We start from the raw sequence: 13842 nt of genomic DNA, 5'->3' as shown, positions 1-13842 counted from the left end.
CAGTTGTAGAGAGCGATGAGGTCTCCTCTGAACCTCCTTTTCTCCAGGCTAAACATCCCCAGCTCCCTCAGCCGCTCCTTATATTGTTCTCCAGACCCTTCACCAGCTTCGTTGCCCTTCTCTGGACACGCTCCAGCACCTCAGTGTCTGTCCTGTGGTGAGGGGCCCAAAACTGAACACAGCACTCGAGGTGCGGCCTCACCAGTGCCGAGTAGAGGGGTACTTCAAACGGACGTGGAGAATTTTCATGTAATCCCCCGACTCTGGCGGGTTGGACTTGAGAAACAGGGTTTTGTTTTGCTGCCAGACGTTAGGCGAAGCCAAACCAACACGGTGTACGTCGGGGTGCGCTTTGTGCCCCCGAGCAACCCGAGGGCGCTCTCCGGGCCGCCGTGGGCTCTTGGGACTCGAACCGGCGGCAGTCCCCGTCCCGCTCCGCCGCCCTTCTCGCCCGGCACCGCTCGGGGCCGCCCGGCGCGGCCTACAGCACCCATCGTGCCCCGCGGCACCAACGCCCCGCAGCTCCCTCCGCGCCCCGCCGTGCCGCTTCGCTTGGCATGCTGGGACGCGTAGTCCTCTCGCCTCAATCTCCTGCCGGCGGGCCTGGGCGGGCGGGCAGCCAATAGGAAGGCTCGGAGGTGCACGCCGCCGCCCCCTCCAGCCAATAGCGCGCGAGCGCTGCCTGCCAGTCGGGGCGGTTTCCAAGGCGGGGGGAGCGGTGCGTCACGCGGGGTAGGAGGTCAGGGCGCGGCGGGGCGGTGGCTGCTGCCGGCGGAGCGGAGCGCGGAGCGGGGCGGGCGGCGGGCATGGAGCTGGGCGCGGTGCTGGAGGCCGTGGAGGGGCGCGGCGGCGGCGGCCCCGAGGCCGTGGAGCGGGTCCTGGCGCGGTACAACGAGGAGGGTAACGGGCCGTTGGGGAGGGCGGGCGTCTCGTCTCGTCTCCCTCTTCCCCCCCCCCCCCCCACCTCACCCCGCGCCTCCCCCGGCGGTGTCGCCGCCCCGTCCCGCCCTCGGCAGCACCGCCGGCAGCGGGCCCCGGGGGTCCCGGGCCGGCCGGGGTTCCTGCCGCTGCCCCCCCCCCCCCGCCCCGGGCTGGGCTCTGCGGCGGGTCCCCAGCGGTCACCGCTTCTGCTGCCGTTCCCCTAGCTAGCGGCCTGCGCCCGGTGCGGCCTGCGCCCGGTACGGCCTCGGCGCTTCCCCGTGCGGTACCGGGGTGGCGAGCGAGGGCAGTGCCCAGGAGAAGGCAGACTCTCCCGGGAGCACAAAGCCAGCGGTATCGCAGGTAGAACGAGCCCGTTGCCAGGCTCGCCCCCCCCCCCCCCCCCCCCCCCCGCCTCTTGTCTCGCCTCTACTTGACCCCGCCAGCCGGGTAGTGTAGCGTTGTGGGTGACCAGGCTGTTCCACAGCGTTAAGTTTGCCTCAGAAGTCTCTCGACCTGCCTAGGCCTCTTGGAAGAAGCTGGACAGGATAACGCCGGAGCCTCCCGGGAGCCGTCGTGACGTACCTGCTCACCTGCCCGAGGCAGGCAGGCCCTCGTCGCCGGGTCTAGCCGGCCTGCGGGCTGGCGTGCGGAGGAGTAGCTCTGCAGCGGGAGGGGACCTGCCTAAAACGGTGTAAAACGGGCCAGACCTTACTCGATGGTTCTGCGTTTCTGGCCAAGCGAAGGGGAAAGGGGTGACAGCTAAAAGCAGGGTTACAACAGGTTGGGCTTTTAATGCTGACAGGTATTAAAGAGTACCTAGTGTCTGCCGCCGTTACAGCGCGATATGTGTACGCTAAGTCAAGAAGTGAAGGGATTTCCTGGTAACGTCAGGAAGTAGAAATTGGAGTGAAGCTGGGTGTTAGGTGGGATTTTACATTTTTTTTTTCTCCTGCTCCGATAGGGACATTTTGACATTTAGATTTTAACAGAGCAGTATAGTCCATTTCTAAAGATCATGTCTCAACCCATCAGGTGTCTGTCCTTTGCGTAGACGCTTCTGTGACTGGTACACGTCTCTAAAGCTGCTACTGGCTCAGAGTTTGGCCTTGGATGTAATTTAAGTGCAGTTGTGTTGACGTAACTATCTGCTGAAATTTAGCAATCTGTTACAGGAACAAACATTCAGGTTTTTAGTTAAAGATTCCTAGCCCTGTGATTAGGGGAAAAGCCAAATGAATGTGGATTGGTGTATGGTTATTCTTCAGCCTCCAAGAGATGGCTTGAAGTTTTCTGTCTTACGTGTGATATGTTTTAAGTCTAACAATGGCAGTAACTGATATCTTCACTCAAACTTGAGCTCCTAGAAGCAGCTTGAGCAACAGTCTTGACTTAGGCTGCCGTTGTGCACCTGAAATTCAAATGTAGAGATTGTTGCAGCTGCAGGGCACTTTCTCTGAAGGATTGGTAGATCTAGAGTTCATTAGACACATGTAACTGTTTTAACTCGCTGACCTCTAAGGTACAGAAGAAAGATTCTGACTGAGGAAGCCTTTTATCTCCTGTCTTTACTCTTGAAAGTGACCCTTTGTTAAATGTGTTCAGTCAAAAAGCATGCACAAACATAATTTCTTAATTTTGCTGTACTGGATTTTATGCCTTCTTAGCAGCTTCCCTGGATGAATTATTTAGGCTTAAGTTGAATTGTCAAGGACGGAGTGATGGCTGGTGTGGCTTCGATTCTGGCATTTCAAGTCTTCAAATGAACCCTTGGAATTATGTGTGTAGCTAAATACCACTTTTGAAGTGGGATGGGAATCTTTTAATACTGTCTCAATATGACATTTCTCTTAGTGTGTTTCTTCTTAAGAAGTTTGCCTCAATGTTTCCTACATCACTTTTCCTGTGCAATGCATTACTAACTCAGATATATTGCCTGTGGGCCAGCAAAGACTGGGAAAAGTGCTCCAGGTTCCCAGTCTTTACCCATGCCTCTTCTGGGGTTTAGGTTTCCTTAGTTTTTTTTCCAAATATCAATTAAATATGCTTTAATTGAAGAGAAAGGATGGACTAAGTGTAGTTTTAAGGTGCAGGTGGCTATAGAATAACTATAATGAGAGAAAGTAATAGGTCTGTTCTTACTTCTCTATGCTGTCCTGTTTGCAATGATTATTCCAAATCTCTGCTCCTCCAGGGCTTAGACTACTTATGCTGTCACTAGATTTCTTTTGTAAATTTCCAAAAATGTTCATGTGCAAATGCAAAGATTGCCTTCTCTTGGTTAATTGCTCATCACTTAATGTTCACTTGCTTTTGGCTGGCATTCTGCTGAACTTGTGCGGTTCAGTGGTGTTGTGGGGAGCCCTGTAAGAGAAGGGCAGGGAATTATTTTCCTACCATCCTCAAGGATCTAACTGATAGTGGTAACCCTTTATGGTAGGGTAGATGTCCAAGGCTTTTCTGTGAATTGTGAGCTTGTGTCATGAAAGGTAAGAGGCCCACTAGTGTGCTATAGAGGGTCACTTTTGTTTCTCAGTCACTTGCATGGTGTAGCAAGTTGTGTATTAGAAATAACAGAAATTGAGGTTTTAATTTTTTTTTAGAAGCTGTTCATCATGCTTAATCGTTTAGTTTGGAAGTTTTAAAATGTCGTTAAAACAACTGTGCTATTACTGCTGTTTTCTTTGACTGGCAGAATGAACTTCATGTCATGTGAGTAATATTTCACTAATAACATACTTCAGGATACTAACGTAGAACTAGACTCAATTACTATTTTAAGTGTTTAACAGGAAGTAAGTATTCCTTGTTAGACCACATCTATCTTGTATTTAACTGTACCAGCGAAAAAAATACCTTGTTAATGTGTTTTGGAAATTGCCACGATATGGAAACAGGTACTTTTTGTAGTAAGGCTTATTTGATTTGTACTGCTTGTTTTCTGGGCAAGGTTATACCATGGTTGTTCTGGTTTGGGATGCTTTAAAGTGCAGTCAAAAGCTTGTAAACAAGAAATGCTTGGGGAAGAGTCTGAGTAATAAGGTATTTGTAAAACACAAGGCTACAGCTAACGTTTTTCACCCTGTAAAGTGCCACGTGCGAGGTTGTTAACTCGCATCAGAAACGCAGCCCACGGATAAAGCCTTGCTCTGCACCAGTTATAATTGTGGAATTGTTGGTTGGAGCTACTTATTGAAGCTTTTGCTGTTGGGTAGAGTGGGAAAAGGACATGAGTTGACATGGCTATGGCCTCATTATCTGAAGCTGGTTTTAACCAGACTCCTAGAATTTTATAATGGTTTTGCAGGTGTTACATACTTAGCAGCTGATATTCACGTAACAAATGCAAGCTCTTCTCTTTCTTTACAGAATCGGACCATTTTCAGATTTGATCCAGCAGATGAAGACAAAAGAAAGGTAAGTAAAATAGGCTATCGAGCTTCATACCTGCTCTGGTTAGAAGTATAAAAAAGTAAAAGCAGTGTCTTAATTTAGCCGCCATTGTGAAATGGTCCAAGTAGTGATTATAAAGTTCTGTTTTAATTTTTGTTTCTTCAGTGCAAGAGACATGACAACTACCCATTCCCCCTTTTTCTGAAACAGAAAAGCAAATTCCCCTAGCAAAACCCCTTGTCTTGAATAAAAGTAGTAACAGAAGAGCCCATAAATAATTTTGTTGGGTACAGATTTGGGATGGGGTGAAGGAATAAAGAAACTCTTTTGTATCTACTGAGATAAAGATTTTGCAATACATTTTTCCATTTTTTCTCTTCTCAGCAGGTAGCAATATCACAGATGTGTTTCTTGTGTATGTTAGATACTTAGATAATATTAGAGATTAAGATCAAGGGATGAGTACAGAAGCAAGCTATGGAGCTGTAAGGGAGACAGAGCTACAAAAGCCTGTTAATCCAAAGGTAGCTGTAATCAGCAGAATGTGGACTGTGCATGTCAGGTTACAAAGATGGGAAGTGTTTGTGTGTTATAGCATGGAGCTGTACAGGTGTGTCAGGGCTTAACAGGTCCCTTGAGATCCACCCACAGCCTTGCATTTAAAGCTTGGACATTGATTTTTTTTTTTTTTTAAATTCTTTTTTTTTCCCTGTTGTTTTTATGGCATAATATCTAATGACAAGACCCTTCCTTTCTTTTCTCTAGTTTTTGGGCTGATTTGCATATTTTTTCAGAAAATGTCCATTAGTGAATGAGGCTGCATGTTTCTGCTATTTCCGAAATAAATTCGGAGCTTGAAATCAGAATTGCAAGGTTCCTGCAAGGATAGTTTGTCTCAAATTGGACACACATCGATTCATTCCATGATTTTGTCCAAAATCTAAATATTTTCAGGTATTAAATCTTTTTCTGGTAGAAATGGGTGGGATGATAAATTTCTCTGTCCTTTGCATTTACAAAACCATCAGTTATGTGTACTGTAATCTTGAATTACAATTCTTCATTACACAGATGACTCGAAGACCTATTAGCTTCGCTTTATGGCTTTACTTGAAGCTGACGTTCAGTAATGTGGTGATGGACTAGGTGTGTCCTTTTTGATCACAGAAGAACTCAGACGGGATCTTGATTTGATTTTCTTATTGTGTTTGTGTTCTTCCTTCTCTTTCCTCCCCATTCCTTCCACCTCTTTTTACATTGAGAATGAGAAAGTGTCTCATCTGGAAAACTGAATACTAAGTAGAGAACATAGGAAAGGAGAATAGATCAGAAACCAAACTGGCAAAAGCTAAATAAAGACAATGAGTGTTGAGGGGTGTGGAGGAGTGTATGATTTTCTCTGTGTGTGGTTGGGTTTTTTATTGGTTGGATTTTTTTTTAACAGCTACTCAACTGCACATGCTCGGTATCCTTAGTATCTGTAAAACATTGAGCACTCTCCTTTCATTCTTCAGTTAAGGTAAAAAATAAAGAGGCTTTAAATTGAAAGGTAAAATAGTACATGCTCTTGCTAAGAGCAAACTACTCAGGTTGTCACCAAAATTAATGGGCATTGCTCGAAGACTGCAAAATGTAGCCTTATGCTAATTCAGAAACAAGTTCCATTTTTTGTTTAGTAAAACCAAAATACACTTGATTTGATAGTATTTGCAGTTCTGCTGCTAGTAGCTTAGAGTGATTGCAGTGAAAGAGAGTCTAGACAAAGGATCACAATCCATAATCAGTCATGTAGTAGACTTGAAGTTCATGTATGGGGGCAAATACAGAGGGACTTCAGGATTTTGTCTTTGGTTTCTGGTGCTACTGGAAATTTGTCATATAACCTGATGAATGCAATGCATACTTCTTACCAGTCTCTTGCTGCATATTGGGTTTCTTCATGCCTAGGAGTAAATTTGCTGTTAGTTTTTTACTCCAGCAAGCCTCACAGACTTTCTAAGTCATTCATGTCTATGCAAGAGTGCAAGTAAAAAATGAACAACAGCAATGCAAGTTTTTTCTCTGCCTCACCACACAGCTTCAGCCATGACCTTAGAATTACAGCAGGGTTGTGCCTATAGTGTAATTGTATCGTAACATAGGTATAACTGTGCTTTACACTTTTCTAGGTTGGGTACTGGGAGGGAGAGGACAATCCGTATACAACAGTGATGCTGTAAAATATGAAAGACAGAAAGGTCAAAACTGTGGCTTGACTATAGAAGCTGGGTAAATCACACAGCAAAAGTTGTAATGCCATAATACAGCTATCAAATCATGATGCTTTAGGCTGTAAACTAATGAAATCACCAGTGAGTTTGTAATACTGAACTCCAGGACAAAGGTAGGTTGTGTCCTCTAGAAGGCAGGAAGAGGTAATTCTATCAAGCTTGTCTATCTGGATATAGCCACAGGAGTTTAATAAATCACAGGATGATAAAACCCATGAGATGGTAATGTGAGCTGTTACTTGTCCTGGTTGTTTTGTTTAATGAGGTATGTGTCTGCACTGGCTATATGATGGGTACTATGGATATAAATCAGTTGGCAACCTGTGTTGTACCGAGTGATCTACTCGGATACCAGGCAGATCAAGTTGGTGCCATTCCTTCTTAACTTGTCGCCATTCCTTCTTAACTTGTCATATACTAATAAAAACCCAGGAATTTCTGAAAGCCTGTTTTCAGTTTGTGTGTGTAAACAGCACAGAAATTGCCAACCAGAGGTAAATGTGTTTCAGAATAGCAGCTGAAATTAAGGCAGTGTGGTTGCTTCAGAGGAGCTTAACCAGCTCTTAGAAATCTAAAATATTTATTTGTCTCAGCCAGCCAAGAAGTTCTTGACAGTGTTTTGCTGGAAAAGGTTGAGTCTTCAGAACTGCAACACTTCACAGCAGCGTGGCATGGTTGACACAAACAGTTGGTTCTTTAGGTCTATGCTGGAATCAACTCCAGAAAATGAATGTCTGGTAACTTGACTGGGCAGTCACCTTGGACAGAGGTGTCAGGCGTAGTGTCTCCCTCTCGATGTGGCACAGCGGGCACTTCAGCTCAAGCCTCACATGTACTAGCACAAAAAAGGAAAGGTTTTTTTAGAACCACTTTCTCATCATTTAATAGCTTTGTTCTCCATTATTTATACCTTGACGGGTCCAAATCCTGCTCCTGAAGTAGCAACACATTTGTGCTGTTTACAGACTTAAAATGGTAAGAAAATCACAGCACTGTTGGTGTCCTGGAAACATCTATCAGTACTGATTCCCTAGTTAGCCACGGCATTCCACAACTGGAAGGAGCTACAGCACCGTTTGCCTAGGTGATACCACAGAAAAAGTAAATCTATCCAATATAGAAAGCAAGACTGACTTTTTACATTAGATGAAGATGCTGAGTTTGGGGGAGGAAGGGAAAAAAAGGATGCAGCAGCCAAATGTAAGAATATTACTCATAAGCCATATTCTTACCTGAAATGGTAGGGTCTTCACAACTGACATAATTCCTGTTCAACTCCTTATGTTTTGTCTGCTTCACCTCTTGTAGTACTTAAAACATCTGGTTTCTACTCTACTGGTTCCAGCTTACTGTCTTGAGTCAGTCCTGTAATACAAATCTTTAAAGTTTGAGATCAGTTTTCTTGATTTATTGTTCAGGTTCAATTTGAATGTAATGGATCAAGGTCTCCTTTACTGTGAAAAAAATCACCAAAACAGTCTTTTCCCCTGCATTGCTGAATGTTTTAAAGGTGTTGAAATAGGTGATGGTAAATCATATCAAATGTTTTGCGGGACTTTTCTCTCCTAATTAAACTCATGATGTAGAGAGATTCTTTAAGGCTGTGGGCTGTACTGTATTTGAACTTTGGAAGGATAGAAGCAGTAAAGTATGTTGATGGATCAAGATGCTGTCACGCTCTAAATCTCAGAAGAACCTCGTTACTAGATAGTGCTGTTGACACTGTGACACTTCTGGGAGGTCTGAAGGTTCCTGCAGCCACAAAGGCACAGAACTTTTCTCCTCCCAGTAACTTCGTTGCAAGCTTGTAAAGTCTTTTAGTGAATGTCCTATAAAAATATTAAGCTCAAGCGCTCCTGTGGGCACACTGTGTGGTATCTTAGTATTAATTGTTGTTGTTATTGTTCTGACTTTACTGAAGCCCCTTAAGGGAGTACCAGTCTGTAAGAGAAGAAAAGTTACTGAGTGTCCTTCATTAATACTAAGCATTTGTTCTAATTCCTTCTGGTCCTGCCCACTCCAATCCAGCATTTTTCAGTTTTTACATCTCTTAAGGTTTATGTCAAGCCAGTGAAACCCATCTTTCCTTTTAAAACCCTTCTTTCACCACTGGGTTACAGAGGTTATAAAGGGTTTTCTCTCTCCCTGTTCAGTGGGGAGGGCAAGGAGGGCTGCTGAGAGCGCAGCTATGCAGAATTTCACCTCTCTGTGACTCTGAACCAGGTGTTTATCCCACCGGCTCTGACATGGGTTACTGTGCGTGCTCCTCACCTTACCTGTGGAGTGCCGTCTAGCCTAAGCTCTCACACGTTCAAACCTGCGACTTGGAACTCTGCCATGTCGGAGCTGGCAGGTTCCTGCCAAACAGGCCACCCTCCCGCTGTCGATACGGGCTGAACAGTGAAGTTCTGAAGTGAAGCAGACTGAATCCTCAAGGAATACAAGTGTGCACCTTCCCTCCCTGCCCACATCTGTCCAGAAAGACTAGGCAAAAATTGGGCATGGCCTTTTCATAGGAGGTTATCTAATTGTCCCATTATTCAGCACAGTTGATAATAGGTGTTACATAAATGTTGTCTTGACTTCCAGAGAAAATGAAATCTTGAACTACCATTTCAAATACTCTTGGGCTTACTTTCTTAATGCCTTGGATGCTTAACTCTGAAACCTAATAGCAGAATAAAACAATTATTTTGTTCTTTTAATGCTGCTCCTGTTAGCAGAAACTGTCAGCCAACATTCTTATTCAGCATTTCTAAGTTATGCCTCTTTGGTCCTGGAATCTCTTATCTCTGACTTGCCAAAAACATAGCTTCTCTTTCATTTTCTGCAACGCTGATTTGCATAGTCTACTGAAAATACAAGAAACATGTAAAATGCTTAATTTTGCCTTATATGAGATGGAGAGGGACTTGTGTTTTAAGAGAAGCTTCTGAATAACTTTGAGGTCCACGGAAACTTAAGAGTTGTTGTAAAAATTCATGTGCAGTTCATTGTGGTTACTGCTAACATTCCTTTCATCTACCTGAAAATTGGGTAGAGTCTGATATGAATCTTCATGTTTGCAGTGAAGTATAAGGTAAGTTTGAGGAATAGATAACAATACAGATGGGGTAGACAATAGCAGACCTATACGACCTGTTGGGGAAATACAGTTCCTTGTGAACTTTGTGTTTGGCAGTACCGCTGATTTCATTAACCATTCTCACCACTGAACGGCTGCAGAATTAGGCTGAATTGAATTAAGAATGTACTTCTCTTGTCTCTAGTGGTTCAATTTAATTAAAATTGAAATTTGAAAATGTTGAAAAACATGGGTCAGAAGACAAAGTGAACTAGATGGACTTAAGCCAGTGCAGGAGAAGGAAAGCATGACCTGGTACCACTTATGATGTTCCTATTCTCCTAAATAAATTATGTGCTCTGGCACGTAATACTTGATGAGGCCAAAGATATGGTAGCTTCTGGTTCACCCATGCTAAAAGAGTGAGCAAGCACTCACTGTTAGGCCTATGACTTTTCTTTCCTAGCTATTAAAGAAGAGTGGGAAGGACACATTTGATTTTTGTGGATGGTTCTTTACAAAGCTTGGTTTTTGTTTAAGTTAAGCCTAACAAGTGAGGTAAGAATTTTGTTAAGTCTGATGTACTTGTATTGCTCCCCGTGTGCTAATATCACTTGCTGTTCCATCAAGAGGGATGTATTTATGCCTTGAAGTATACAAAGAAGTCTTAAGAACATTGATCTTGAGAAATGAGTGAAGGCAATACAAAACCAAGCGCACCTTCTGTGTTCTGCTGTTGTAGAATTTCTGTTCCTGATGGACTTTTCTGGCAATTTTGTTACTAATATGCTCGGTCACTGAGGAAGATGGAAAATGGGAGCGATGTGGTAGCAACTTGTATTTCCAAGTCAATTTGACAACAGTTTGGGTTTTTTTCCCTTGTTTTAGTTTAAAATTGATTGCTAAGAAGCGTGCCTCTCCTGGTACTTACGGCATCTATGGCATAATTCAGAAATAAAGGTGCAAAAAAGAAGAGATAAAGTAGGCATTCTATTTCTGTAATGTTTAGCAGAACTTTTGTTGTTCACCTTTGAATTGCAGCTTCTCTAGCACTGAATAATCTGTGTCTAAATTAAATGCTGTATTTAAGCAAGCAGTGGTGTTTGCTTGGATTTGAATACTTGCAGAATGGAGACTATATTCTCTTGTTCCTCCTTTAGTCCAAAGGCCTGTATAAGTAAAGAGAATGATTTGCCAAAGAGGAAGAAGCAAATAAAGGGAAATTGTCTCCTTTTCTCACCAAGACATTTATTACTCTGGCGTTGAGAAGCTACAGTAAATTCAGCTGACGTAATGTAGCCGAAGTTTAGTGGTCTGTGAATTGAAAAAAGTGAATATAGGTCAAGTGTGCTTTCTAAACATCTTCAAACACAAAGAGAGGAGGTGGAAGAGGACCTCACATGCAGACACCCGAGGACCAAAGAGCAAGATGGTGAAGTACCCTGTTTTGCACAAGCACCTACTATCCCCAGCTGAGGTTGAGCCTGGAAAATATAAGCCAGTAAATAGAGACGGTGAAAGAAAATTGGAAGTAAAGAGATGATACCTTTTTGCCTAAAGCCACACAATAGGTGTGTGGCTGAGTAAGGAAGAAAACGCAGGTCTCTTGTATCTCAGGATACTGCTTTTTCTATAGGACCATGTTGCTTCTTAGCATCAAGCATTTATGCTATCGGGATAAAGGACCAAAATAGATTAATATTTTACTCATCGAGACAAGATGACAAATGGGTGTTTCTGAGCTTCCCGCTTTAACATGCAATAAAATTTTAAAATGTTGTACCATTACTCACACTACAGCACAGACAAAAGGAACAGTGTGTATTGCTCTGTCTTAACCTTACTGTTAGTACGAAAGCTGAGAATTCTTGAATTTCAGAGAAGTGAATGTATTTTACAATTAAAAAAAATTTTTAAAAAGACTAGAAACTGCCTTGATTCTGTGGAAAAATATATGGAAAAAACACTTCTTGCTGTAGCATGACTGATGAAAGTCAAACTCCCTTCTGAATGTTGAAAGGATAGAACTCAAAAAAGGAATATTAAAGTCATACAGTAATTTAGGGGATAGCAATAAAACCCTGGAACTAGGACAATCACCATGTATTTTGTGAAAGGGGGGGGTACCTTGCTGTCTGAACTCTTTCACTTGCTTTCATTTCCAGCCAAATAACTTCTGTGCCCCTTAGTTTATGCCATGCTAATGGCCTACAGGGTGGTAGAAGAAGCACCACCTAAAGAAAATGAAAAGGATAATAGTACTTTTGTGGTCACATCCTTTCCAGTTTCTCTTCTGTCTGTGCATCAGTTCCCTCGCACTGTTCAAGGAGAAAGCAGAAAATGTGCTGTATAGCATTTGGTTTTAGTTGTCTCCAAGGCAATTTCCTAATAGGATGAATTTTGTTTCCTTGCTTCAAAATAAACTTTAGTCTTGCTTGTATTGTGAAATCTTTTATACAGCCAAGGCTTCAGGAATATGTAGGAAATGAAGCACCTTACAAGCACATGGATGGTTTGTTTTTAAGTTGTAAGTATGTTGCTAAATCTCAAAAAAAATGCTTGTGTTCTATTTAGTATCTATCTTTAGTACAGCTGTTCAGAGTTAAGAATCTTCTGTTGCTGCATTTCACTAAGATTTGAAGCCATGAGATGACGGTTCTTGTAATCTTTAATTAAATTGCAGAGATAGTCCTCAAATGTATGGAGGGAGGGTTAGGCTTCCACCTCCCGTGGCAAGTCAGTGGGAGTTTGGTGCCCTTTGGGATCTCCCCTGCAGTGCTTTTGACATGTTGCAGTGACACTTCCATAGCAGCAGATGGGTGCAACTTAGGGGGAAAAAAAAAAAAAATTAAGTCTGTATTTGGGAGGATTGGTCTCTTTGTAGTCAAATGAGCGTTCAGGTTTTATCTGACTGAGATTAAAGACCAGAGCGCCAGATGCAAGATGTGTATAGGCTCTGCTGCTAACAAAAATGAGTGGAAACTCCCCTTAATTTCAGTGGGTATTGATCAGATCGGATAACTTATGAAGTGATGCTTGGTATTCAAAGTCCTAGAAGAAACCTTCACCACTATGTTGTTATGAAACAGTTAATGAAAAATCAGATAGGTTTTTGTGCTGCATTTATTTACTGATAAGGCAGTCTGTCTGGCCCACTGTGTCTTTGAAGTGTTCGTTCAGCATCTTGGTTTGGGGAAGGCTGGTAACTTGGCTTCTTGTGGTGTTATTATGGTACTGTTACACAGTTCCTGCAGAGAGGGGAGAGTCCAGTTGGTGAACCAGCTGTTGAATTTGGGTAAATTAGTACAGACCATGTTGTAGCAGCTGATGTCAACAAGGAAGACTTAAACGCTAAGTCTAATAGAAATGTGCTTAAACAGGGAACAGAACACACTAGCCTTTTTCTGGAGTTCTCTGAACTGTCCATTCAATTCTGTGCTGCTCCTTAAAACCAAACAGGCTTCGTGACCATTGCTTCAGCTTGCAAAGCAAAGTTAATTGTATGGAAAACTCTTAACAATAGAAACAAAATTCTTGTAAGAAGTTGAGCTGCAACCAGGTAATTTGGCTGTGGATCTAGACTGGTCATTTTTTGTTTCCTAGGCATTTTTTAAAAAATGCTTCAAAGATGCCACCTTCAGAAACATTTCGTGCATGTCTAGTGTGCTAGCTCAAGTCAGGGGGTGTACAGATTGGTGGGAGCAGCGTTAGGTTAATGTTGAAGAACTCTGAAAACTCTGTACTTGAGTATCGTTTTCCAGGTACTTGTCTGTGAAATTCCCATGGTAAGTACCTATATGCCTGTACAGGTGGTCACATATGGATTTTTGTACTGTTGCAGTGTCTATAATATTCTGATGAAGGTTTCTCATGTTGCCTGTGTGATAATAAGAGGTGGAGCTCACTTCTTGTTTTCAAATTCTTACTGGATTAATCTAGTCAGGGCTGTGGAGATGTAGACAAGGTCTTGGTCGTCTGGGTGGTGCTTTTGGGTGGGCTTCACCCCAGGACAAGCATACTAGAAATCATATTGTGAGTTCCTACTGTCTGACTTTGTTTACAGATTGTCTTTTAACATTGTTGCAGACTTGTGTTGTTTTCTCCCTTATTCTTCTGGAGTGTCTGTTCTAGATTTGCTTTAGACTTAACCTTTTTTGTTGTTGTTTTGGCTTTAATTGTAAGTGATCACAGTAACAA

General features: G+C 43.0%; 1 protein-coding gene across 4 annotated transcripts in view; it reads left to right on the top strand.

Moving 5' to 3' along the window:
* The first annotated feature begins 740 nt into the window (after positions 1-740).
* Positions 741-13842, top strand: part of RIC8B (RIC8 guanine nucleotide exchange factor B) — a 37271-nt gene continuing 24169 nt past the window's right edge. For 2 of the 4 annotated variants that reach the window (XM_030041092.2, XM_041129621.1), the window contains exons 1-2: positions 741-899; positions 4288-4335. In XM_030041092.2, the coding sequence (XP_029896952.1) occupies positions 807-899; positions 4288-4335 (141 nt within the window). In that variant the 5' untranslated portion in view covers positions 741-806. Of the gene's footprint in view, positions 900-1260; positions 1282-4287; positions 4336-5175; positions 5266-13842 lie in introns of those variants that run through there. The other 2 variants (XM_030041093.2, XM_041129622.1) reach the window with 2 other exon arrangements.

The sequence above is a fragment of the Aquila chrysaetos genome, chromosome 17 (genome assembly GCF_900496995.4).
Source record: "Aquila chrysaetos chrysaetos chromosome 17, bAquChr1.4, whole genome shotgun sequence".
Taxonomy (NCBI): Eukaryota; Metazoa; Chordata; class Aves; order Accipitriformes; family Accipitridae; genus Aquila; species Aquila chrysaetos.
The sequence above is the reverse complement of the archived record's forward strand: the minus strand, read 5'-3'. Positions and strand labels throughout refer to the sequence as shown.